The 25,371-nt window shown below is 47.8% G+C and overlaps 1 protein-coding gene across 1 annotated transcript; it reads left to right on the forward strand.

Moving 5' to 3' along the window:
- The first annotated feature begins 20,180 nt into the window (after window positions 1-20,180).
- On the forward strand, window positions 20,181-21,845 carry LOC124622922 (extensin-like). Its single transcript, XM_047148710.1, has 2 exons — window positions 20,181-20,829; window positions 21,205-21,845. The coding sequence occupies exons 1-2, from the start codon at window positions 20,181-20,183 to the stop codon at window positions 21,843-21,845; spliced, it is 1,290 nt and encodes a 429-aa protein (XP_047004666.1).
- Window positions 21,846-25,371: the final 3,526 nt, after the last annotated feature.

Consider the following 25,371-nt stretch of genomic DNA (forward strand, 5'->3'; position numbering starts at 1 on the left):
TGGCTGCTCAAACATCAGCGAACCCCCGCCATTTTTCACTCTTGGAACGTAAACTCAGCCAGAAGCTGTAAACAGTGTGAAACAATACTCTTCAGACCATATGACTTCCTTCCATTGCTCCGTTGTCCAGGTTTTACGGCTTCTGCACCAAGTACTCCTATTACGGGCATTTGCATCACTGATGAGTGATCCTGCAGTTCCCTGAGACATCCAGTTCTACGTCGACTTTCGCAGCTACGGCCGTATTTTTCGTCGCAGTCCCCAACACACACTTTCGTAGGCGTTGTGACTTAGCGGATGATGTTTCATTCCGTTTCCCCTATACGCAGTATAAATCTTCGGCACGTCCCTCTTGAAACACTAAAGATTTCGCCTACCTTTGGTACAGGAAGACCCACATACGAGCACCAACAATTTGTGCAAGTTCGTATTTTAATTTTTTTCTCTCTCTCGTTTACAAGTCTTCCTGTGTTGTTTATGAGGAAAAAGGGTGACCCGGCTGAGTCACGCAATTTGACTCTTAGTCTGATCACGAGGTGTGGCCATTAATTGCACTCGTTGATCACGCAGGCTGACGTGAGGATCAATGAACTATACTTGACGGGATGTATCTGGAACATCATAGGTGATTAGAAAGTTAGTAGACAGGAACACAATTAAATATTTAGCTTTAATTCAGCATCAACCGTGAACGTCGATCTTGACTTTGTACGACAATATTTACGAATGCAGTTACAGAAAGAACTCCGAATACTTCTTTACAATTCTGATTGCTTCACACATATAGATCAATTGTCAATGCATAAACTGTATGTGGCGCTTGGGTAGGTCGTAGCTACTGACTTAGCTGAAAGCTATGCTGACAAGCGTCTCTGCAAATGAGACCTCTGAAGGTATAACAAGTGAACCATTCCTATTAAAGTCGGCTGTAGAACTGGCCAGTGCGCTAGCTTGTCTCGTTTTCGTTGTTGTGTGTTTGGGATAGCAGAACAGAGTCTATCTGTTTGTAATATTCAACTGCTCCTAGTACAATAATTTTTAAGCTGGTTGTCATGTCACTGGTCATCTTCGAAGTTTTCATTTCATCACTTTTTCACTGTAACTTATTATTAGTTCTCCAGTGACTGTTATTCTTTCCTGAGATCGAAGCAAAAAAAAAAAGAAAATGTCAGCTGCAAATTGCATACGGTTCAGATAGGACACTTACATGCTTATTCCTTTTTCATCCATTTCCATCTTGTCCAAGATTCTTAAGAGACTGCAGAAAATAGTCGGGCGCCAAGCCTCTTTTATCAATTCTGGATTTCATTTTGTGTAACATCATATAATTGGTGCCTTTACTGTAAATTTTCCTTAACAATCTGATAAAAGAAAGGATACATTGATCGGACACAGTCTGAGGCATCAAGTAATAGTTATTACTTTAAGAAATACAACAACCTGCGACTTTTTATGTATTTTTTTATAACAATCACCGTTTCGGGCTTTCTCCCACTTTCAGTTGGCATAATACGTATTTGAATCTTCAATTAGCACACCGCTACAAACATGGACTGCAGTTTGGATGCTATAGTTGCCTTAATAACAACTTCATCTATGCATATAGCCTTGTAGATGGACAACCACAGCAATAGGTATTCATCTTGGGTATTAATAATCGCTTCAGCCGTATTTTTGTCCTTTATTACTGTACCACTACTGGTTTCGTGGCGTTAAAGCCATATCTTCAGGTGACACAAGATTAAAACAGAGAGCTTTTCCGCTCTAATGATTTAATCATATGTCATCTGAAGATGTGGCTTTAATGCCACGAAACCGGTAGTGGTACAGTAATGAAGGACCAAAATACAGCTCAAACGATTATTAATACCCAAGAATTTCGTTTATCTGTTACATTTCGCTAGTTGTGTATTTACAATATATTACTGGTTAGATGTACTTTCCTTCTATTCTTTCTGTTGTTGTTTCTACTTTCTGCATTTATAAGTGTGCCACAAACAGTTTTTCTCTCTATGATACACAAAAACAGTCCATGTTGCCACCTGACATGTTTGTTTACATTAGAAAGTCATATCTACAGTCAAAGTTACACTCTGATTACAGGTTCTGAAAGTACTGCTGAAGTCGTTTGGGTGTATAAGTTAAACATTTAATTTAAGCTTCTCAATGACTGAAAACTGAAACTGCTTAGAATGCAATATACTGACAGTGCTATCCATGCTTATTTTCTAAGTGCAGTACTGACTAGTTAACGAAACTATACTGAATACTATAAAAATAACACAGTACGTATGTTACCCATAGCTAATAAACGCATATTGTTGCAAATAAAAATACGTAAAATAGTGGCTGGTTGCTGTAATTCTTAAAGTAATGTAATACACAATCCCGGAGTTCAATAATGCGTGAAATAAAAAAATAAATGAAAATGGTTGTTAATTTGGTAATGGGGGAGGGAAAAATGTAGAGGGAGACCAAGGCTTGACGTCAGTAAGCTGGTTAATTCGGATGTGGGTTACGGGCGTCAAGTTCAGATATGAAGACGCTCGCACAGAACAGACTGGCGTGGAAAGCTAGGTCAGACCAGACTTCGGAGTTAAGATCATAACAACAGGCTATGATATAGGTAGGAATCTCTCAGAATTACTTCAGACAAACGCTATCTCTGATCTGAAAAACCTCGATAGCATGGTGACAAGTCATAGTTCATCGAATCTGTGAAACTTTTTGGAGAAGTTATTTCACTGTTTTCTAACTCTTTTGCAATAATGTCAAGGTGTGACACAATTTTGTGGTGTACATAATTTCATTTTTGGACAAGCTCACAGCCGCAGCTTACAACCATTTATCTACTGTTGCTTTCAATTTTAAAATAAAATCTTTTTTTATCATTCTCCACTCACACGCGGTTATCTGATTTCGGTATGTGGTCAATATCAAACACACAGTTCCATCTGAGTTTCAGAACCACTGGCATTTCATATGGGCATATCTAAAACATATCCACCACACACCGAGTAACAACCATAATGATTACAAATCGTTGCACAAGTAACACACGCATGAGAAGATTACTACAATATGTAGAAGTGAGCACAAGTAAGAGGCCACAGTCTGGAAGTAAGATAGAATTGTGATTTTCGTCACACATGAAGTACTTGAGATAACGCGCCCATCACGAAAACAGTTGATCTTGTAACACAAATAGTCACATGACTGCTTCACGACATTAATATTGACATGATAAAAGTTAACAATAGCCAGAGACGGAAATGTTGAGAGTTTTCTCAATGTTGCGCTGCACTGTGTTACTGTAACGAGAAACACTCAGGCTACTGTGAGATATTAGGCTGGAAGTGAGTTGTACTTAAATACTTGAGAAGCTATAAGAGTAAGATATTTAATATCGGAAATGGATGTGAATTCTGTAGTGGTTGATTTCCATACCAAAACCGCTCCTGTAGTACCCCTTTTTTCTGGCGATGTTCCAGGAATGGAAATCACTAGAAGATTTTCATTGGAATGGAGACTGGGGTGGAGAGGAGGGGGTTCAACGTTTTTGTTATGACGAAGAGCTTAGCGGAGGACTGAGCAGATGAAACGTGGTCAAAGAAGCATGTAAGTAGAGCGTACGAGGAAAGAGTGGGAGGTTCACTCGCATCTATTACTGATACAAATACTGAAAATGTCAGTACCCTGATTCTGAAATGACCAAATAATGACTGTCCATGAAGTAAACCAAACGACCCGTCGGGATACCCGGGCGTTTTATCACACCTCTTCAGGATCCTCGGAACGCACGCTGACACGCGATCGAATCTGTCCGGCGGAATAACGACAACAGCTGGTGTATCAGGTAGCCTGTATGTGATTTTTAGGTAGTTTCTCACCTCTGACTACGTGAATACTGCCTGGTACCCGGATCCTCCCCAGTTAAACGATTCACAAACATTTTGAAAAGGTACTCACACTTTCACATGGGATAATACATGACGCAGAGAGATGAGGTCCACAAATACCGGCCCATAGGAGCAGAGGGCGAGGGGCTACAGGAAGGCCATCCACTGAAATTTCCAAATGTAGATTAACATAACGAATCCGAGAAGATACTCTTATAGGATAGCGCTGTCAGCACCTGAATGGGTTTGAAAAGGTCCCCGTTGCGAATCTCCTGGCCGGCTGGTCTGGTGTCCAGATTTTTGGGGCATTCTGATGTAACAGTGGTCCGTTGTTGGACTACTTGCGAACGTGAAGGCAGGCATACTCGTCGTCAAGGTTGTGGTCAACCACTTCTGATCAGCACAAGGGAGAATCACTTTATTGTGCGCCAACCACATCTTAACCCCTTCACATGTTCGGCAACCATCTGAGGGCAAGTAAAAGACACTAGCGGCATCAAGACTAGAGAATTCCTAGCCCATTTGTAGGCTGCCGTTAACACTACAACACCAACGGTTGCGTTTTTTGGGTGGCACCATGACCAGCAAACATGGACTGCTGATGCACGGTGTCGCACAGTGTTCAGCGATGAATCGCTCTTCATTACCCCAGGTGTCCATCGCCGGCAACCTGGGGTGAAGTCCCTTTCTTCCAGTGTTTTGGAGAGCCACTGTATATTAGCAGTGTTACTCCTGGCGTTATGGTGTGAGGAGTCATCAGATATCACTCCAAATCACGGCTGGTAGCGACTGAAGGAACTCTGACGGCATAACAGTACACCACGGACAAACTGCGACCTCATGAGTCACCTCTTATGTGACGCTTTTCAACAGAACAATGCTCATCCACACATGTTACGTCTCTCTGTGGACTGTGTCAATGGTGATAAATGCTCCTGTGGCCAGCGAGATCCCCAGATCTATTGCCGACAGATGATTTGTGGGACCAGCTCTAATGTCAACTCTGTCCCAATGTCAGTATCCATAATGTCAACGACCGGTATAAAAGATTTGTGGGCCAGTTTCCCGCAGGAGACGATACAGAGACTTCATGACACTCTTTCCAATCGTATCAGTGCTTCCATCCAGGCCGTAAGGGGTGCAGCATCATGCTGATAAGTGAGCTCACACTGCCATGTTCTATGTAAGTTTGACTCGATTTTGTAATCAATGAAATAACGCTATATACCCATTCAACCCATGGTGTTTCATTTTGCCCCCTCCTCATCTTCTGAGTACTTCATCTTTCTTTTTTTCAAGCGGTATAGATGGTTTTAGTATATTAGTCTTTGGAGCAGGTCCTGACCACCATGACTCTCCCCTTTTATTTGCCCCTGCCGCAGTGGATACACCGGTTCCGTCAGATCACCGAAGTTAGGCGGTGTCGGGCGTGGCCAGCACTTGGATGGGTGACCATCCGGGCCGCCATGTGCTGTTGCCATTTTTCGGGGTGCACTCAGCCTCGTGATGCCAACTGAGGAGCTACTCGGCCGAATAGTAGCGGCTCCTGCCAAAGAAAACCATCATAACGACCGGGATTGCGGTGTGCTGACCACACTGATGACCTCAGATGCTAAGTCCCATAGTGCTTAGAGCCATTTGAACCATATTTGAGCACATTGAGAGGCAGCAGAGAAGGGCAGGCAAGGCAGGGCAGCGCAGCAAAGGAACTATTTTTCGTATCGGGAGGCAGGTCGCGGCGACCCCGCGGGAGCACGTGGTCTGTTGGCCGCCCATCAGCTGAGTGCCGCTCGCACAGTAAACTCCCAGCCACTGAGTGGCGAACGTCGAAGCAGGCACTGTGCTGCCCTGCGGTGCTCTGCCCTGGCTTGTGCCACAGTCTGTGTTGTTGTATCTACACCCGTGAGTCACAAAAACTTACGCTGTGCTGTGCTGTCCTTCCCTGCCATTAGGCGCCTGCCTCCAAATATCCGCCTGGCCTTACAGCCATCTCAGCCCTAGCCGAACGTGAACTACGTGCTGGAAGGGAAACAGAGCGAATGACAAAATATATTCGATATTCCGTGTGTGTGTGTGTGAAATCTTATGGGACTTAACTGCTAAGGTCGCCAGTCCCTAAGCTTACACACTAGTTAACCTAAATTATCCTAAGGATAAATACACACACCCATGCCCGAGGGAGGACTCGAACCTCCGCCGGGACCAGCCACACAGTCCATAACTGCAGCGCCTCAGACGGCTCGGCTAACACCGCGCGGCCGATATTCCGTGTCACAAACAATCCTCCGCTGATAATAAGAAATAGGGGAACATCAAAGCCGCTGAGTCGGCAAGAAGTGTGCGCGGAAGAAGTAACGAAATGATATTGCAGTGCCTTTCTGATTACGATGCAAAGTTTCTTTGAGACATGCATGCATATCCAAAGCAACACCACTGCGGCGACTACAGTCGTTTTGAAATACATGAAATGTATTCGCAATTGCGAATAAGGAGAACCATCAGCTGTAGACGCACGGGTAACGACATGTGGAAGTTTGGGTCTGGCCGTGATAGCCAAATGGCTTACACCAACTGCATCCTTTGTACCAGATCCCATCCCCAGGATGGGAGGGAGGAGACATCGTGGCCAGACCTCGGGTCGCGACCCCTGCCCACCTTGCCTCCGCCAGCCCACTACCTGATCCATCTAAAAAAAGAAAAAAAATGGTAAGGCGACCGCTCGCGATAAGCGAGAAATCCGGGTTCGAGTCCCCATCGGGCACAGATTTTCACTGTTGTCATTCCATTCTACAGCTGATGGCAGTCCTCACTCGCAATTGAGAATGCATTTTATGAAGTAACGAAACATTCCGTCTCGCCGAATCCACTGAAGGTAATGAACTGGAAGATTACGAAACCTGCAGACTTTCCTCGCAAGAAAACATGCGAGTAAAGAAACGTGGAACACTCTTTACTCAATAACGAATGCATGTGGTAGGCAATAACCCCATGCGGGATGGGATATTTCTACTTGCCACCGTACATATGCGGTTGGATTGAAAGTTTTCTAACAGATAGGCAGCAGTATGTTGCCCTGAACGGGGCGTCTTCAACAGAAACAAGCGTATCTTCAGGTGTGCCCCAGGGCAGCGTAATAGGTCCTCTGCTTTTTACGATTTACAAAACGGCTCTGAGCACTATGGGACTTAACTTCTGAGATCATCAGCCCCTAGAACTTAGAACTACTTAAACCTACCTAACCTAAAGACATCACACACATCCATGCCCAATCAGTATTCGAACCTGCGACCGTAGCGGTCGCGCGGTTCCAGACTGAAGCGCCTAGAACCGCTCGGCCACCGCGGCCGACTACGATTTACATAAACGATCTTGTTGATGGTACTGAGAGCGGCCTTAGACTGTTTGCCGATGATGCTGTAGTCTGCAGGAAAGTAGTATCACATGAAAGTTGTGAACAAATCAATGAGGATTTGCAGAAAATAAATGCATGGTGTAATGACTGGCAGTTATATCTCAATATTAGTAAGTGTAACCTACTGCGTATAACAAGGCGAAAATCCCCATTAATGTATAAGTACAAAATTAATGATCAGTCTTTGGAAGCGGTAACATCAGTCAAGTATATGGGTGTGACTATTCGAAATGATTTCAAATGGAATGATCAGATTACACAAGTAACGGGTAAGGCGAACCCTAGAGTGCGGTTTATTGGTAGAATACTGAAGCGATGCAGTCCTTCAACAAAGGAAATAGCTTACAATACGTTAGTTCGCCCAGTCTTAGAGTATTGTTCGTCTGTATGGGACCCTTACCAGTTGGGTCTGATTCAAGACATCGAGAAGGTTCAAAGAAGAGCGGCAAGATTCGTGACTGGTGCATTTAGCCATCGCAAGAGCGTTACAAATCTCATAGAAAGTTTGAAGTGTGACACACATGCAGATAGACGACGCGCTAAACAGAAGGGGCTGCTCACTAAATTCCGACATCCAATCTTCGCCGAGGATATAGAGCGTATATTATTACCACCAACTTTCAAATCGCGTAATGATCATCATTCAAAGACATGGGAAGTAAGAGCTCGTACTGAGGCGTTCAGACAGTCGTTTTTCCCTCGCGCGATCCGCGAGTGGAACAGAGGGGGGGAAATATGACTTTGGCGCGAATTGTACCCTCCGCCACACATCAAAAATGGTTCAAGTGGCTCTGAGCACTATGGGACTTAACTTCTGAGGTCATCAGTCCGCTAGAAATTAGAACTACTTAAACCTAACTAACCTAAGGACATCACACACATTCATGCCCGAGGCAGGATTCGAACCTGCGACCGTAGCGGTCGCGCGGTTCCAGAATGTAGCGCCTAGAACCTCTCGGCCACCCCGGCCGGCTCCGCCACACATCTACATCTACATCTACATCCATACTCCGCAAGCCACCTGACGGTGTGTGGCGGACGGTACCATGAGTACCTCTATCGGTTCTCCTTTCTATTCCAGTCTCGTATTGTTCGTGGAAAGAAGGATTGCCGGTATGCTTCTGTGTAGGCTCTAATCTCTCTCATTTTATCCTCATGGTCTCTTCGCGGGATATACGTAGGAGGGAGCAATATACTGCTGGACTCTTCGGTGAAGGTATGTTCTCGAAACTTTAACAAAAGCCCGTACCGAGCTGCTGAGCGTCTCTCCGGCAGAGTCTTCCACTCGAGTATATCTATTATCTCCGTTACGCTTTCGCGATTACTAAATGATCCTGTAACGAAGCGCGCTGCTCTCCGTTGGATTTTCTCTATGTCTTCTATCAACTCTATCTGGTACGGATCCCACACTGCTGAGCAGTATTCAAGCAGTGGGCGAACAAGCGTACTGTAACCTACTTCCTTTATATATATGTAGATGTAGATGTACAAGGTGATCACAATAACGTAACTTCCTAACAGTTGCAGATGGCGGCCCGGCTGCTGTAGGAGCACAGTGGAGTGTACGTGAAGAGAGATCAGACAGTAACGTTTGGCACCGGACGTCAGCCAGCCCCTAACTAGCGACGGCTTGCCGCGCAGTGGACGCAGCCACTTTGCTACCGGAAGCGCTCACCATGCTGTAGCGGCGCTGCGCGACGTCCGCCGCCAATTACGGGCTTTCGGCGTGACGCCGGCGAGCGCTGTCGGCCGTTCCCCGCGTCTACCGGGCCGCATTAACGAGGCTCGCATTGTGGGCTTGTCGCTCGGCTGGGCGCCGTCTCTTTCCCTCTCTGCGGTCGATCTGCACCTGCAATCTCAGCCAGACGTGACGTTATTGTGTATCGCGAGCGCCCGTATCGCACCTGCCGTCGTCACGCTGACCGGCCACAGAGGTTACCGAAACGGTAGCCCTCGTGTCACGAGCAGGTCCCACCGCACAACGCCGCCAGTCCCACGCTAATGACAGTGTAAACACGTGTATGATTAATATGAAAACCTTCATTATTATTATGCAAATGAGGTAGTACAGAAAAATTACAGATGTCATTTTTCGACGTAGTCCCCATGACGTGTATTTACTACATGCATTTTACCGCTTCGGAATTGGGTGGATACCTGGTGAGAAGAATTCTTTTGTTTTTGAGTAGGAGCATCCATACTTCTTGGTATCGAGTACTAACTCGATACCGTTACTTTTCTACTCCATACGTTTGAAAATACACTCCTGGAAATTGAAATAAGAACACCGTCAATTCATTGTCCCAGGAAGGGGAAACTTTATTGACACATTCCTGGGGTCAGATACATCACATGATCACACTGACAGAACCACAGGCACATAGACACAGGCAACAGAGCATGCACAATGTCGGCACTAGTACAGTGTATATCCACCTTTCGCAGCAATGCAAGCTGCTATTCTCCCATGGAGACGATCGTAGAGATGCTGGATGTAGTCCTGTGGAACGGCTTGCCATGCCATTTCCACCTGGCGCCTCAGTTGGACCAGCGTTCGTGCTGGACGTGCAGACCGCGTGAGACGACGCTTCATCCAGTCCCAAACATGCTCAATGGGGGACAGATCCGGAGATCTTGCTGGCCAGGGTAGTTGAATTACACCTTCTAGAGCACGTTGGGTGGCACGGGATACATGCGGACGTGCATTGTCCTGTTGGAACAGCAAGTTCCCTTGCCGGTCTAGGAATGGTAGAACGATGGGTTCGATGACGGTTTGGATGTACCGTGCACTATTCAGTGTCCCTTCACGATCACCAGTGGTGTACGGCCAGTGTAGGAGATCGCTCCCCAAACCATGATGCCGGGTGTTGGCCCTGTGTGCCTCGGTCGTATGCAGTCCTGATTGTGGCGCTCACCTGCACGGCGCCAAACACGCATACGACCATCATTGGCACCAAGGCAGAAGCGACTCTCATCGCTGAAGACGACACGTCTCCATTCGTCCCTCCATTCACGCCTGTCGCGACACCACTGGAGGCGGGCTGCACGATGTTGGGGCGTGAGCGGAAGACGGCCTAACGTAGCCCAGCTTCATGGAGACGGTTGCGAATGGTCCTCGCCGATACCCCAGGAGCAACAGTGTCCCTAATTTGCTGGGAAGTGGCGGTGCGGTCCCCTACGGCACTGCGTAGGATCCTACGGTCTTGGCGTGCATCCGTGCGTCGCTGCGGTCCGGTTCCAGGTCGACGGGCACGTGCACCTTCCGCCGACCACTGGCGACAACATCGATGTACTGTGGAGACCTCACGCCCCACGTATTGAGCAATTCGGCGGTACGTCCACCCGGCCTCCCGCATGCCCACTATATGCCCTCGCTCAAAGTCCGTCAACTGCACATACGGTTCACGTCCACGCTGTCTAGGCATGCTACCAGTGTTAAAGACTGCGATGGAGCTCCGTATGCCACGGCAAACTGGCTGACACTGACGGCGGCGGTGCACAAATGCTGCGCAGCTAGCGCCATTCGACGGCCAACACCGCGGTTCCTGGTGTGTCCGCTGTGCCGTGCGTGTGATCATTGCTTGTACAGCCCTCTCGCAGTGTCCGGAGCAAGTATGGTGGGTTTGACACACCGGTGTCAATGTGTTCTTTTTTCCATTTCCAGGAGTGTATACTTATACTGACATCAGTAAATGTGACGGTACGTCACATAAATGGATATTTGGAGAAAGGGAAAGGAAGTTTTTGTTACGAGACGTGTCAATTATAAATTATTTCAAGACTGTGTACGTGTGCGCGATGTATAACAAATAGTAAAGAACGTAAGTTTTTATCATAACACAAATATCGATGTAATTAACAAAACACACTTTTTTTGGTATACTCTCTGTGTAGCATAGGTCATGCAGATCAGAGACAATGCTTTGATTGAACTATCTCTCCTGTTTTGTTTTGTCTAGCGGTAGGCCGCCATTGCAGTGCTGTCTGATAATTAACGTAAGTTTTATCTGTATTTTTGAAACATATAATAGAAATTGTTATTAGATAGTGTGTATGATTGACTTAGTTGTCACCTCTCATGATCGCAACCATTAATTATAATTAACAAAGTTTTTACAGGACTTCGTAGTCCAGGGAGATCATCTCCCCTAGCAGGATTTAGTCAGCCATTACGCTGACGATTCATGTTATTAAATGTAAATGCGACAGACTTCTCAGTTTTGATCTTTCATTAATTTCAAAGTTAAAAAGAGTCATAATAGAGTTCGTTTATTAATATTTAGAATACTGAGTGAGTTGAATATGTTTCATTTTGGCCGCCTAACGGCAGACGAGATTCTCTCCGGTTTTGCCTTGCAGATAATGAACAAGAAATATTGAAAATCATTACGTTCCGCAATTTCTCAGTTAATCTTTATGTAATTTGGTACATAAATAACCAGTAGCCCCTGAGACCCATATTAATAATTACAGTTTGCGTAAAAATACGCATATTTTCTTTTCTAAATAGCAGCGCTCACGCAAACTATTTATTAGAAGGCGGTGAGTCGCAGACTGTGTTTAAAAAATATTATATCGTACGTACTTCGGGGCAGCCGATGTCCGTACGACTCATGTCGTGGTATAAGTTAGTTAAGTCTCATGCTAGCCCACAATATTTAAAGCCACCCCAACCAAAATAAAAAAAATATATAATTATAAAAATAAAAATATACACTTATACCGTGATATACATCAGAGCAGGCATCGTATCGAATCATTCTAGTAATGCAGTGTTACATTTTCATTATTTACCCACATTTTGGTATCGTCACTCAGCTCCAACAACTTCAACAAGTGGACGAATAGTGGGCCTGCGAGCTAAAGAGTATTCGTACGAAAAGAATTCCGACTCTTCTCCAGCCTTGGTAGCGTTCCATGCCCAGTGTGTTCACTTGATATCCCCTTGTTTTCACGATAAAAATTATTTGTTTGTATTTTAAAACAGCTTCGGAGCAGGGATTACTGAATCAGCAGACATAATGGCGCCTATCAAAAGTGAAGCTTTGCAGTATTTCGATAAACTGGGTAATAACAAAGTCAGGTGCAAAATCTGTTTCAAAAATTGGGTTCTACGGGAAATATAAGCTGCGCCGCTGGAATTTCCTTATTTTAAAAACTCATAGAACAGGAACTATTTGGAGATATCAATTTAATTTTCTTTTCTTTACGTACAGGCACATTTAAAGTTTTATTTCATTAGGTTTTAAAAATATCTAGAAGGTGGCCTTCGCTTCGGTCCACTTCCTACAGCATGTTTTTGTCCACGTTCGCATCACGAATATTGTTTCGTGGCTCACTCAGGATCTGTGGACGACTGGAATAAACCAAGAATTTAAAACAGCCCCATACGAAAAATCGAGCATGCTGGACTCAAGATCACCCCTCAAAGATAATAAACGGCCAGGGAAATGTTCGTCAAAGAGGGTCATTGATATTTGTGCCGTGTCAGTCGTGGCGCCATCTTGTTCGAACGAGACATCCCCCACATCCGTTTCTTCAAGCTCGGTAAGAAAAAAACTGCTGAATCATCTGGACATAACGCTCAAAATTGACCATAACAATACTATCGTTCTCTTCGAAAAACCATGGGTCAATAAAGCCAATATTGGATTATGCACACCAAACAGTCACGCGTTCTGCAAGCAAGCGCTGCTCATGAAGATCTCGAGAGTTCGTGCCACTCCAGTACTCCAATATCGCAAATTTTGTTTATTCATGCACCCAGACAAACGAGTACGTGCTCCGTCGCTGAAGAACACAAGGGCTTCGTGAGCAAGGTTTCAGATCAATGTTTCACATGCACTTTTTCGTGAAACAAGATCGCGTGGCTTGTGTGTGCCACTGCCAGTTTTTATGGATTAAATTTCAAATATTCGTGAAGAATTCGTCTCACTGTGCGATCAGAAACTGCATGAGCAGCTGCGTGTCTGCCTGCAGATCGCTTCCAAAGCCGCCAGCCTTACTTTTCGACGTTTCATGGTATGGTGGTCCTAGAAGGTCCTTGTTTACTTTTCTGCACACTACCATTATCCATAAACGTATCCACCCACATAACAATCGATTTTCGATCAGGAACACGACCTACAGGCGCGATATTAAACTGTTCCATGAGTGTACGCTGGGTTGCGATGGCCGAATGCCATTGGAAACGTAAGTCGTCACGGCGCAACCCCACTCAACAATCAGAAATGGTCGTAGTGTGCCGCGCGTTTCAAGTAAGGAAGTTCACGCCCCGCACGCCGTACTTCAAACATGAAAAGGCATTTAAGAAAACAGCTCACAACAACATCAAGGTAAAATTATTTACTTAACAAGATAATAATAGAACGTTACGGATTTCTTAACATAAATACATGGACGGAAGAAGGGCATACATTAAAAAAAAATGCTCTGAGAGTTTCAAAAATTAAGGCATTAAAACGCTACCTTAGGAAATAATATGTTAGCATTGCGATCTGGCATGATAAGCTTGATTAGAGTATCTACACTAATATTTTTGTGAATGATAAGTATCGATAACTTAAGGTATCGATATTTCGCGTTCGATATCGTTTTCCTAAGCATGCAACGCTCTTCTCACGCCTTATTCCAATTGCTACGGCACGAATCCTTGCCGCGCGGGATTAGCCGAGCGGTCTAAGGCGCTCCAGTCATGGACTGTGCGGCTGGTCCCGGCGGAGGTTCGAGTACTCCCTCGGGCATGGGTGTGTGTGTTTGTCCTTAGGGTAATTTAAGTTAAGTAGTGTGTAAGCTTAGCGACTGATGACCTTAGCAGTTAAGTCCCATAAGATTTCACACACATTTGAACATTATTGAACCAATCCTTGCTTGATCTTTTCGTTGATAGGTAATCAAAACGTCCTCGGTCCCACGCTCGAAACCCGCCTCTGTTTCGATTTTGATTAATTATCAGCATAGGCGGCCGAAGACTCCTGTCATAAGAAGTCAGCCTCATTCTCCCACCGGCCTTGTCAAAGAGGGCGGAGGAGCGAACAGAGGTTCAGGCCACTCTCCTGTCCTTGGTGGTGGGAAACTGCCTCTGAAGGCGGAAGAATCAACAAAGATCAACAGCATGAAGATGCCGAAGGCAATTGAAACCACTGAATTATATATACATAATGTATATCCACAAGACATGTGGCCTGTAATTGAAAAAGTTTCCGGAAAAGTCACCCGTTCGGATCTCAGGGAGGGGACTGCCAAGGGGGAGGAGACCATGAGAAAAAGATTGAGTAATCAACTAAAGGATAACGTTCTACGAGTCGGGGCGTGGAATGTCAGAAGCTTGAACGTGGCAGGGGAACTAGAAATTCTGAAAAGGGAAATGCAAATACTCAGTCTAGATCTATCAGGGGTCAGTGAAGTGAAATGGAAAGAAGACATGGGTTCCTGGTCAGGTGACTATAGGGTAATATCAACAGCAGCAGAAAACGGTGTAACATGAGTAGGATTCTTTATGAATAGGAAGGTAGGGCATAGAGTGTGTTCCTGTGAACAGTTCGGTGACAGTTGTTCTTATCAGAATCGACAGTAACCCAACGCCGACAACAATAGTTCAGGTACACTTGCCGACGTCGCAGCGGAACCTGAAGAGACAGAGAAAGTATACAAGGATATTGGCAGAGTATTACAGTACGTAAAGGAACATGAATATCTAATAGTCATGGAGTACTGGAATGATATTGTAGAGGAATGATTCTTGGACAAAGTGTTCAAGAATCGCAAGAGGAGGAGGTATACTTGGAAAAGACCGGGTAATAAGGAAAGATTTCAGTTAGATTACATCATGGTCAGACAGAGATTGGACTGCAATGCATACATAGGGGCACATGCAGACTCAGCTCAAAAAATAGTAGTCATTAAGACTAGGATGACGTTTAAGACATAGTCTGGAAGAATCAATACGCAAAGAAGTGGGATACGGAAGTACTGAGGAATGACAAGACACGCTTGAAGTTGTATCACAGAAGTCGGAAAGAAAAACATAGGAACAAGGAAGGTAACTGCGAAGAAACCATGGGTAACAGAAAAAATACTTCAGTTGATCAGTGAAAGGAGGAAGTACAAAAATAGAATGCGGAACTACAAGCCGCTGAGGAATGAAATAAATAGGAACTGCAGCAAAACAAAAACGACACGGCTGCATGAAAAATGTGAAGAAATTGAAAAAGGAATTATTGTCACAAGGACAGACTCAACATAGAGGAAAGTCAAAACAACCTTCGGTGACTTTAAAAGCAAGGGTGGTAACATTAAGAGTGCAATGGGAATTCTACTGTTAAATCTAGAGGAGAGAGCAGATAGATGGAAAGAATACACTGGAAGCCTGTATGAGGGGGAAGAATTTAAAAGATCTTTCAAGGACTTAAGATCAAATAAGGCAGAAGGAGTAGATAATATTTCATTAAAATTTCTAAAATCACTGGGGGAAGTGGCAAAAAATCGAATATTCACTTTTGTGTGTAGGGTGTATGAGTCTGGCGACATACCATATCACTTTCGTAAAAATATCATCCACACAATACCGAAGACTGCAAGAGGTGATATGTGCGAGAATTGTCTCACAATCAGCTTAACAGCTAATGCATCCAAATTGCTGAGAAGAATAATATACAGAAGAAAGGAAAAGAAATTTGAAGAGATGTTAGATGACGATCAGTTTGGCTTTAGGGAAGCTAAAGGCATCAGAGAGGCAATTCAGACGTTACGGTTGATAATAGATGCAAGACTAAAGAAAAATCAAGACACGTTCATAGGATTTGTCGACTTGGAAAATGCGTTGGACAATGTTAAAATGGTGCAAGAACGAAATTCTGGTAAATTTAGAGGTAAGCTATAGGTAGGGACGGGTAATATACAATTTGTACAAGAGCCGAAACAGAATAATAAGAGTGGATGACCAAGAACGAAGTGCTCGGATTAAAAAGGGTGTAAAACAGGGATGTAATCTTTCGCCCCTACTATACAATCTATACATCGAAGAAGCAATGATAGAAATAAATGGAAGGTTCAGGAGTGGAATGAAAATTCAAGACGAAAGTGATATGATTCACTGACGACGTTGCTATCCTGAGTAAAAGTGAAGAAGAATTACATGATCTACAGATTGGAATGAACAGCATAATGAGTACAGAGTATGGACTGAGAGTAAAGAAATACGAAAGTAATGAGTAGTAGCAGAAATGAGAACAGCGAGAAACTTAACGTGGATTGATGGTCGCGAAGTAGATGAAGTTACAGAAATCTGCTATTTAAGCAGTAAAAAAACCGATGACAGACGGAGCAAGGAGGACACCAAAAGCAGACTAGCTATGGCAAAAAAGGCATACCTGGCCAAGAGTAGTCTACTAGTATAAAATATGGGCCGTAATTTGAGGGAGAAATTTCTGAGAATATACGTCTGGAGAGAAACTGTGGACTGCGAGAAAACCGGAACAGACGAGAATCCAAGCGTTTGAGATGTGGTGCTATAGACGAATGTTGAAAATTAAGTGGACTGGTGAGGTACGAAATGAAGAGGTTCTGCTCAGAATCGGAGAGGAAATGAATATGTGGAAAACACTGATAAAATGATGGGACAGGATGATAGGACATCTGTTAAGACATGAAGGAATGACTTCCAAGGTACTAGAAGGCGTTGTAGAGGGAAAAACCTGTAGAGGAAGACAGAGAATGGAATGCATCCAGCAAATAATTGAGGACGTAGGTTGCATGTGTTACTCTGAGATGAAGAGGTTGGCACCGGAGGTAAATTCGTGGCTGGCCGCATCAAACCTGTTAGAAGACTGAGCTCCCAAAATAAAAAGATCGACTGCAGTAATACTTGTGAATCGTCGTCCTGCCCTCTCATCTCGTATTTCCACAGGCTTAACACGTTCGTGGGTTAAACAAGCCTACCACAGATCGCTGCTTCTTCGGGATGCAATTCGACAACTGAGCGGCCTCTTTGCACTGACACAGTTCCCTTTTCATTGATGCAAAAGGAGGGTACCAACTGTTGGTCATATGTCGCAACATAAGAATTACATCAGTATCTCTGGCAATAATAGTGTATCCATAGACGACATGTGGAGGTGATACGATGCAGTTAACATCTCAAGACACAAATCAGTGTATATATTTAAAACATACATGGTATGTGCAATGCAGTACGAATCGCCACGGAAAGACTCAGTCTGTGGCGAAGGTATGTTAAACCACTGTTCAGTGTGAACATGTAATATACATAAGTCTGCTAGTATTACAGAAATTCCATACAAGTGCATTTTACAGAAGGTATTCCTAAGTCTTTTACGACTCCAAGTTCATTGCGAGAAATACATGTTGAATTTAGAGCAGCCGCCCGAAGTGGCCGTGCGGTTAAAGGCGCTGCAGTCTGGAACCGCAAGACCGCTACGGTCGCAGGTTCGAATCCTGCCTCGGGCATGGATGTTTGTGATGTCCTTAGGTTAGTTAGGTTTAACTAGTTCTAAGTTCTAGGGGACTAATGACCTCAGAAGTTGAGTCCCATAGTGCTCAGAGCCATTTGAACCATTTGAATTTAGAGCACATAAAAAACATATGATTTTAAGGTTTGTGCAGCCACACTTAGATAAATGATGAAATATTCTTAAACATATTTAATAAACTATTAAAATCTTCTAGAAAAAATTCTTTTGTTTCTAGACACATTAGCTGTTAGTAGTTCCTTTATTACAAGATTGTACACAGCCCATTTCACAGTGATTTAATTGCGTCCTCAGTTATATACACGCATGAAAAAAATACAACATGAATTATAAGGTATAATAATGGTAAAAATAAGGCAATTATCTAGAAATACAAGTCAATAAATACGTAACTAATTTAATATTGGTTCGAAAAAATACGGTTCTCCAATATACGGATGAAGATCGAATTGCCAGAACCGCCTAAATTTTATGGTTACCAACATTAAAAATTCCGGTGGGTGACAGGCGCAGTAGTTTACATTATCGCTATGAGCTACGGGTATGGACCTTAAAAAAGAAGTTGAAATAAGGTCCCAGTAGAAAACTGTATGAAATAAACCTGTGTTTGTACTGAAAAATATAAACAGTCACTAGTGATGAAAAATCAACAAATGTCGGCAAAAAACATATGGTGGAGAGGCAACTGTGGCTGAAGCAGGAAGATCAGGCCACATAACGGCCGAGGCCCATGAGAAAGACAGGCCGTGGTGCGTTCATCACAGCAAGTGACACTGAAGGGTGTTACGAGTGCCAGCAGGCTTCTCTGGCCGGGAGCGAGTAACTATTTCAGAAGAATTTAACAAATTTAACAATTCTTGTCTGCCCACTGAAATGAATCCAAGTTCTCAGTAGCACATGACAAAATTAAAACCTTTAGTGAGTATTTTTCAATTAAATATTGATTTCTCGTGTGCTCTACACGGAACCGAGCGTTCGTGGACTGTGCCGGACAAGCCTAGTCACAAGTTCTTTGCAAGGCTCGTACGTCTCTTTGGCCCCGCTAACAGTACAGTCGACGTAATGTTACTGAAACTCCCAGCGCGCGGTGTGCCCGAGAGAAGCGGCCAACAAGAAGTATGGAAAAATACCGCTAGAGTGTGCAAGGATGGAGACGGAAGAATTACGATTACATACATTCATCCTTGCACCCTCTAGCGGCATATTTCCAAGCTTCTTAATGGCCGCTTGTCTCGGGCACACACCGCGCCGGCAGTTTAAATACCTTTACGTCAGCTAGGTTATTAGCTGACCTGGCATTCCTACTTCAGGCACAGGTACCATGTGGTTTGTGAGGGCATCACATCCTAACATCAAATTCACTAGGGAGACCTAAGCAGAAGGAAGATTACCTTTCCTGGACGTCATGGTCAAAAGAAGAGCGGATGGCACCCTGGGCCATGAGGTATACAGGAAGAAAACGCACACCGACTTGTATTTTACATGCAGATAGCTGCCACCACCCTCGCATAGGAATGGGGTGCTAAAACCACTGGCGCACAGGGCGCGGACCATCTCTGACGCAGAGAGTCTGCCCCATGAGCTGGAACACCTCATAACTTTATTCCGGAAAGACGTGTACTCGGAATGGAAGATCAGACGCCCTCTCCGCCCCACCTCTACAGTACAGCGTGTGAAGACGGAGGAAGTCACGGAGGAAGAGATAGCCACTGCCTATGTACCGTATACTGGCGCACTATGGGGGAAAATAGGACGAATATTGAGGAAACACCGAGTAGGAACTGTCTTTTGCCCACCCAGTAAAACACGAGCATTATTGGGAAGTGTCAAAGACGATCTCGGTTTGCGGAAGGCCGGCATATATCAGATTCCCTGTGAGTGTGGGAAGACTTACATTGAACAGACAGTGCGCACCATCGAAGATCGTTGCCGGGAACATGAGAGGCACACTCGACTTATGTACCCCAACAAGTCAGCAGTCACAGAGCACTGTTTGTCCGAAAATCACGAAATGGACTACCAACATACCAGGGTCTTGGCACAGACATCTAAACACTGGGACAGCGCCGTTAGAGAGGCTATCGAAATTCGTACCAGGGATAGACTCATCAACTGAGATTGCAGCTGTAACCTCAGCAAGGCATGGGAACCAGCATTGAGTCTAATTAAAAAGAAGCTCAGCAAAGAAAACGAACGGGCGACCAGCGTGGACGATGCAGTTACACCGACGCCACTACAGACGCCGACGCCAGCCTCTCAGCGACCGCCGACGCGCGGCCGCGGGCGCGGACCGCGGAGAGAACGCCTCGCAGGGGAGGGGATTTAAGACGGCCGCCCGCCCCCAGGAGCTCAGACGCACATTACGCACGAGTCGCTGAGATGTGCAGCCGCGAGAAGGACGTACCTGCGCCTGCTAGCGACGCGAAGGGTGTGGCAGATCGCCGTTCGGCCGCGCTTGCGCTGTCGACGGCCCCATCTGGCCCCCCACCTATGACGACCACTGCTACGGCTATGGATTTGACGGACACTGCTACGGAAACGTTGAAGACTGCGCTGTCTGCTCCGCTGCCCGATTCTGACGATGAGAGCACTGCCGCCCCTCGGCCACGCGGACGCAGCGGGAAACAGAAGAGGAGGGCACCAGCTGCGACGGCTGCTGCTCGCAGCTCGCCGATTGAGAAGAGGGCCAAGCAAGACTTCGCCCCTGACGCTGACGGTTTCGTCCCGGCCCGGCGCACTGCAAGACGCATGCTGTCATCGACGACGCCACCAACTGTCGTCGCCAACTCCTTCGATGCGCTCGAGGACGCGCCGGACCCGCCGCCGAGCAATCCTGCGCCGAAGACAGACTCCCATCTTCCGCCGGTGGTTCTTCAGTTTCGGCCGCCCTATGGAGAACTGCAGAAGCTGTTGCGCAGCTGGACAACGGCCGTGTACACCGTGAAGCCTGCGGGGCGAGACCTATACAGGGTCACACTCCGCACTGCTGATGACTATCGCCGGGTCACCCAGGAGGCGTCTGAGCGTGGTATCCCTTTCTATACCCACGCCTCCGCACCTGACAAGGTCCTGAAGATCGTATTTCGCGACCTTCCGTTCAACATGGAAGCCGATCACCTGCATCGAGAACTCGCAGACCTGGGCTTCTACATACGGGCAGTTGTGAAGATGAAGTCGCCAAAATCACGCGAAGATATGCCGCTCTTCCTGGTCGTCTGCTCTGACACCGTGGAGAACCGCAAACTCTACCAATTGACGCGGGTCGCCGACGTTCCGGTCCAGACCGAAGATCTTCGTTCCCGGAGAGGCCCTGTGCAGTGCTTTCGCTGCCAGGGAATCAACCACGTCGCGCGCCACTGTTCTATGCCGGACAGATGCGTTAAATGCGCCGGCGCCCATGCAGGAAGTGCGTGCCCCCGTCCGCCCTCCGAGAAGCCTACATGTGCACTCTGTGGCGGTGCTCATGTGGCCAGTTATCGTGGGTGTGAGGTATGGAAGCGTGCCATTGCTCGCCAGCGTGGCCAAACACCAGCGCCACATCAGAAGAAGCTCGCAACGAGACGGCCAGGCGTCTCTTTCGCGGCGGCAACGTCAGGGACGTCCTCCGCCGCCCCGGCTACGTCGGTTCCTGCTCCCGCCGCATCCGAGGCCGTACCGACGCCGGAGGCTCCTGCGCCTCCACCACCGCCGCCAGTGGCGGTACCGGGTACTGCCTCTCCCGGGCCGTCGGCCGGACCGCGCCCCACCAACCGCCGGCGCGGGGGTCACCGCCCAGTGGGTACCCAACGCTCAGCACCGTCCGTCGAGCAGCCCCAGGTGGACTCTCACAGCGAAGCAGCCACGCCCCCCCTTTCCTGCGCCGGGGCCGCGCCGGCTGTCTCCACCGCTGACCTGGCCAACCTCGTCGCGCAGCTCACAGCCTTGGTGACCAGTGCTACGAAGTTGATTGAAGTCCTGTCGCAGCAACTCACCGCTGCAGTGCCGATGGCCTCTCCGGCCCCAACCGCTGCCAACACTCAACAGCCGCACCATGGGCAGCGTTAGAGGGCTCACGGTCGTCGCGTGGAATGCCAACGGCGTCCGCACCCAAGCTGGCGAACTTCGCCAATTTCTCCGCGATGAAGCCGTCGACGTCTGCCTTATCAATGAAACACACCTGAAGCCTGGGGTAGACGTCAGGGCGGCCAACTACTCAAGCTATCGCACCGATCGACTGACGGCGGGTGGGGGGACAGCCGTCTACGTCCGCAATGGCATACGTCACCATGTGATACAACTTCCACCACTGGCGACGCTGGAGGCCACTGGTGTCGTTGTTCACACCTCGGCGGGCGCCATCACGTTCGTCGCGGCCTATCGGCCGCCGTCTCGTCCCCTGGACCCTGCTGACATCGATGCTCTGCTTTCCTTGAGGGGGCCAGTGTTCGTCGCCGGGGACTTCAATAGCAAACATGTCTCCTGGAACTCCAGGATCACCAACGCCGCTGGCCGCTGCCTGCTCCGGATAGCGGACCGTCACCATGCGCTTGTGGTGGGGCCGTACGACCCGACCATTTTCCCTGCTCGTGGCCTCCCAGATATAATTGACATCGCAGTCGTCAAGGGTATCCCATATCAGATCACCGCCACGACGCGGACTGCACTGTCGTCGGATCATGTCCCTGTGGTTTTTGACATCGACCTAGACGCCCTCCAGCCGCCCAGGCGCGGTATCTCACTTGCTGGCATCGACTGGGACAGGTTTCAAGAAGCCGTGACGCACTCACTAGCCGCCGCACCGCCCCCTGCGGAAGTTGGAGCGGACGAAGCACTTTTGCACTTCGCGGCAACCACGATCGACGCTGCCACCATAGCGACGCCGCCCCGACCACGCCCCCCGCCTGACTACTCCCGACAGCTGCCGCCGGACATCCTTGCGGCCATCACTGAGAAGAACCGGGTCTACCGGGAGTGGCAGAGGACGCGAAATGCCAACACCAAGCGCCTTCTCAACAGGATGCGTCGGGACATCCGGGCCGCCATTGACGATCATCGCAATCGCGACTGGAATAACAAGGTCGCCGCCCTTTGTCTTGAAGATGGCACAGCCTGGCAGATGACGAAGCGTTTCCTACGCCGCACGCAACGTATCCCCCCGCTGCTGGTCCAAGGTCAGGCTGTCTGCGAACCAGCTGCGAAGGCTGATGCTCTTGCTGACGTCTTTGAGGCGGCGTTTACGCCTCTCGAAGACCCGACTGACGCTGTCACCGACGACCTGGTTGCTGACCGGCTCCCACGCTACCTGGAGGCGCGTGACGACGATGACGTCATTGAAGAGACAACGGCGGAGGAGGTGTCGACCATCCTGCGTGCCCTGCACCCCAGGAAAGCTGCCGGCCCAGACGAAGTTTCCAACGCCCTGCTCCGGAAGTTGCCGCCCGTGGCTGTCACTCATCTTGCTGACGTCTTTAATGTCATCCTCCGGTCCTGCAGCTTTCCTCAGTCCTGGAAGCATGCGGAAATCGTGGCGATTCCGAAGATGGGGAAGGATCTGCGGCAGCCCGTGAACTACAGACCTATTAGTCTCCTGCCGGCCGTCTCTAAGGTCTTTGAGAGGGTGTACATTAGGCGGCTGCAGCGCCACGTCGACGAGGAAGGCCTCCTGCCCGAAGAGCAGTTCGGATTTCGCAGGGGCCACTCAGCCGTTCATCAACTCCTTCGGTTAGTGGAAGATGCGTTCGTCGCCCTCGAGCAGCGCGAGTTCTTCGGCGCGGTGTTCCTGGACGTGTCACGTGCTTTCGACAGCGTGTGGCACCGCGGCCTCTTGTTCAAGCTTTTTGAACTTGGGGTCCCGACGTCGCACGTGCGTCTCATCGCTTCCTATCTTGCTGATAGAACCTTCCATGTGCGGGCCGCGCAGGGCTTGTCCTCCGTCCGCCACATCAACGCCGGGGTGCCGCAGGGCTCGGTCTTGGGGCCACTCCTGTACTCGCTGTACACGTCTGATGCGCCGAAGATCGACCGTGTGCAGCTCGCCCTGTACGCGGATGACACGGCTCTCTACACTCGGAGCCTCAATGCCGCTGTCATGCGCCGCCGTCTGCAGCTCGCCGTTGACACCCTGGCAGCCTGGGCAGTCAAGTGGCGTCTCCTATTCAATGGTGCCAAGACTCAGTTCCTGATCGTCACCAGGCGACTCGTTCCTGCAGGTTTGCAGCCGCTCGCTGTCGGTGGAAGCCCTGTCCCGTGGCGCCCAACGGCGCATTACCTCGGCGTCACCATTGACCGCCGACTCACGTGGGCTCCACACATTCGCGACGTGAAGGCCAAAGTGCGGAACAGGCTCCGCACCCTGTACCCTTTGCTGAACCCTGGTTCCCAACTACCACCGCGGCTGGGCATCACCCTGTACAAGGCGCTGCTCCGTCCTGTACTCCAATACGCCGCCGTCGTCTGGGGGAACGCCGCCGACACGAACCTGAAGAAGCTGGAGACTCTGCAGAATCGCATCCTTCGGCTGGCCTTACACCTGCCTTACGATTTTCCCACTGCTCATCTTCACGACGTTGCGGAAGTACCTCTACTCCGTGACCTCTTCCAGACGACCGCCCGCACCTTTTACGACAGTGCTGGTCGGTCGCATAACGCCCAAATCCGGACGCTGGGCCACAAATTGCAACGCAGCGTCACCACCCGCTGGCCACACCTGCTAGCTATGTAGCTGGCTCTGCCGAACTGTGCTGAGGAGACACCCAAGAAGACATCCCACATGTGAAGACGCAACATCAGCATGCATGGGAGGCAAAGCATTAACTGCTGCGAACTCCATCACACTTCGGAGGAAAAGTATCTCCGTGCAGATCCATGCGATGTCCAGGAGCTCAGTTCGTCAGCGCACCTGGCGATGGCGACATGTCTGATGGCCGAAATATTGTGCCCGTTGGACACTATGGGCCGACAATACACCCGTGGACTGTTCTGGCAAGAACTACGCCTGGAGAAACTGAAGAATCATAAAACAGTCTTCTTTCCAAACTTGTACGAGGGAGGCCAAAACTACGAGAAGGTGGAGGATGCTTTCCAAGCAGTGCGTCTGTGTCTTCGACGACCTAAATTGGTGTTCTTTCCAAACTTGTACGAAGGGCGCTCAATAAGTAATGCTACACTTTTTTTTTCCTCGCAGTAGGTTTGTTTATTCAGAATTCCGGCAGACCATATTATTCCCCCTTTTAACTACGAAACACTATTTTTCTAGATAACATTCGTTCATTGGGACGGTCTTACATCACCTTACTGGGAGGGTGTGTATGCTCACATGGTATCACTCTACTGCTCGACGTTGGAGCTAATGTCTTGCTGTAGCAATAACCTCCCCATCACCCACATACTGCTTCCGGCAGAGTAAATAATTCGTTCCGCCAAAGAGATAGAAGTGGAAGGCGCGACATCAGGGCTATAAGATGGATGAAGAAAAACAGTCCGATGAAGTTATGTGAACTCCTGTTGGCTGCGCAGACTTGTGTGAGGCTTTGCGTTGTCATGGAGGATGAGAAGTTAGTTTGCATTTTTGTGGCGACGCACACACTGAAGT

This window comes from Schistocerca americana, chromosome 7, assembly GCF_021461395.2.
Source record: "Schistocerca americana isolate TAMUIC-IGC-003095 chromosome 7, iqSchAmer2.1, whole genome shotgun sequence".
In the NCBI taxonomy this organism is placed as follows: Eukaryota; Metazoa; Arthropoda; class Insecta; order Orthoptera; family Acrididae; genus Schistocerca; species Schistocerca americana.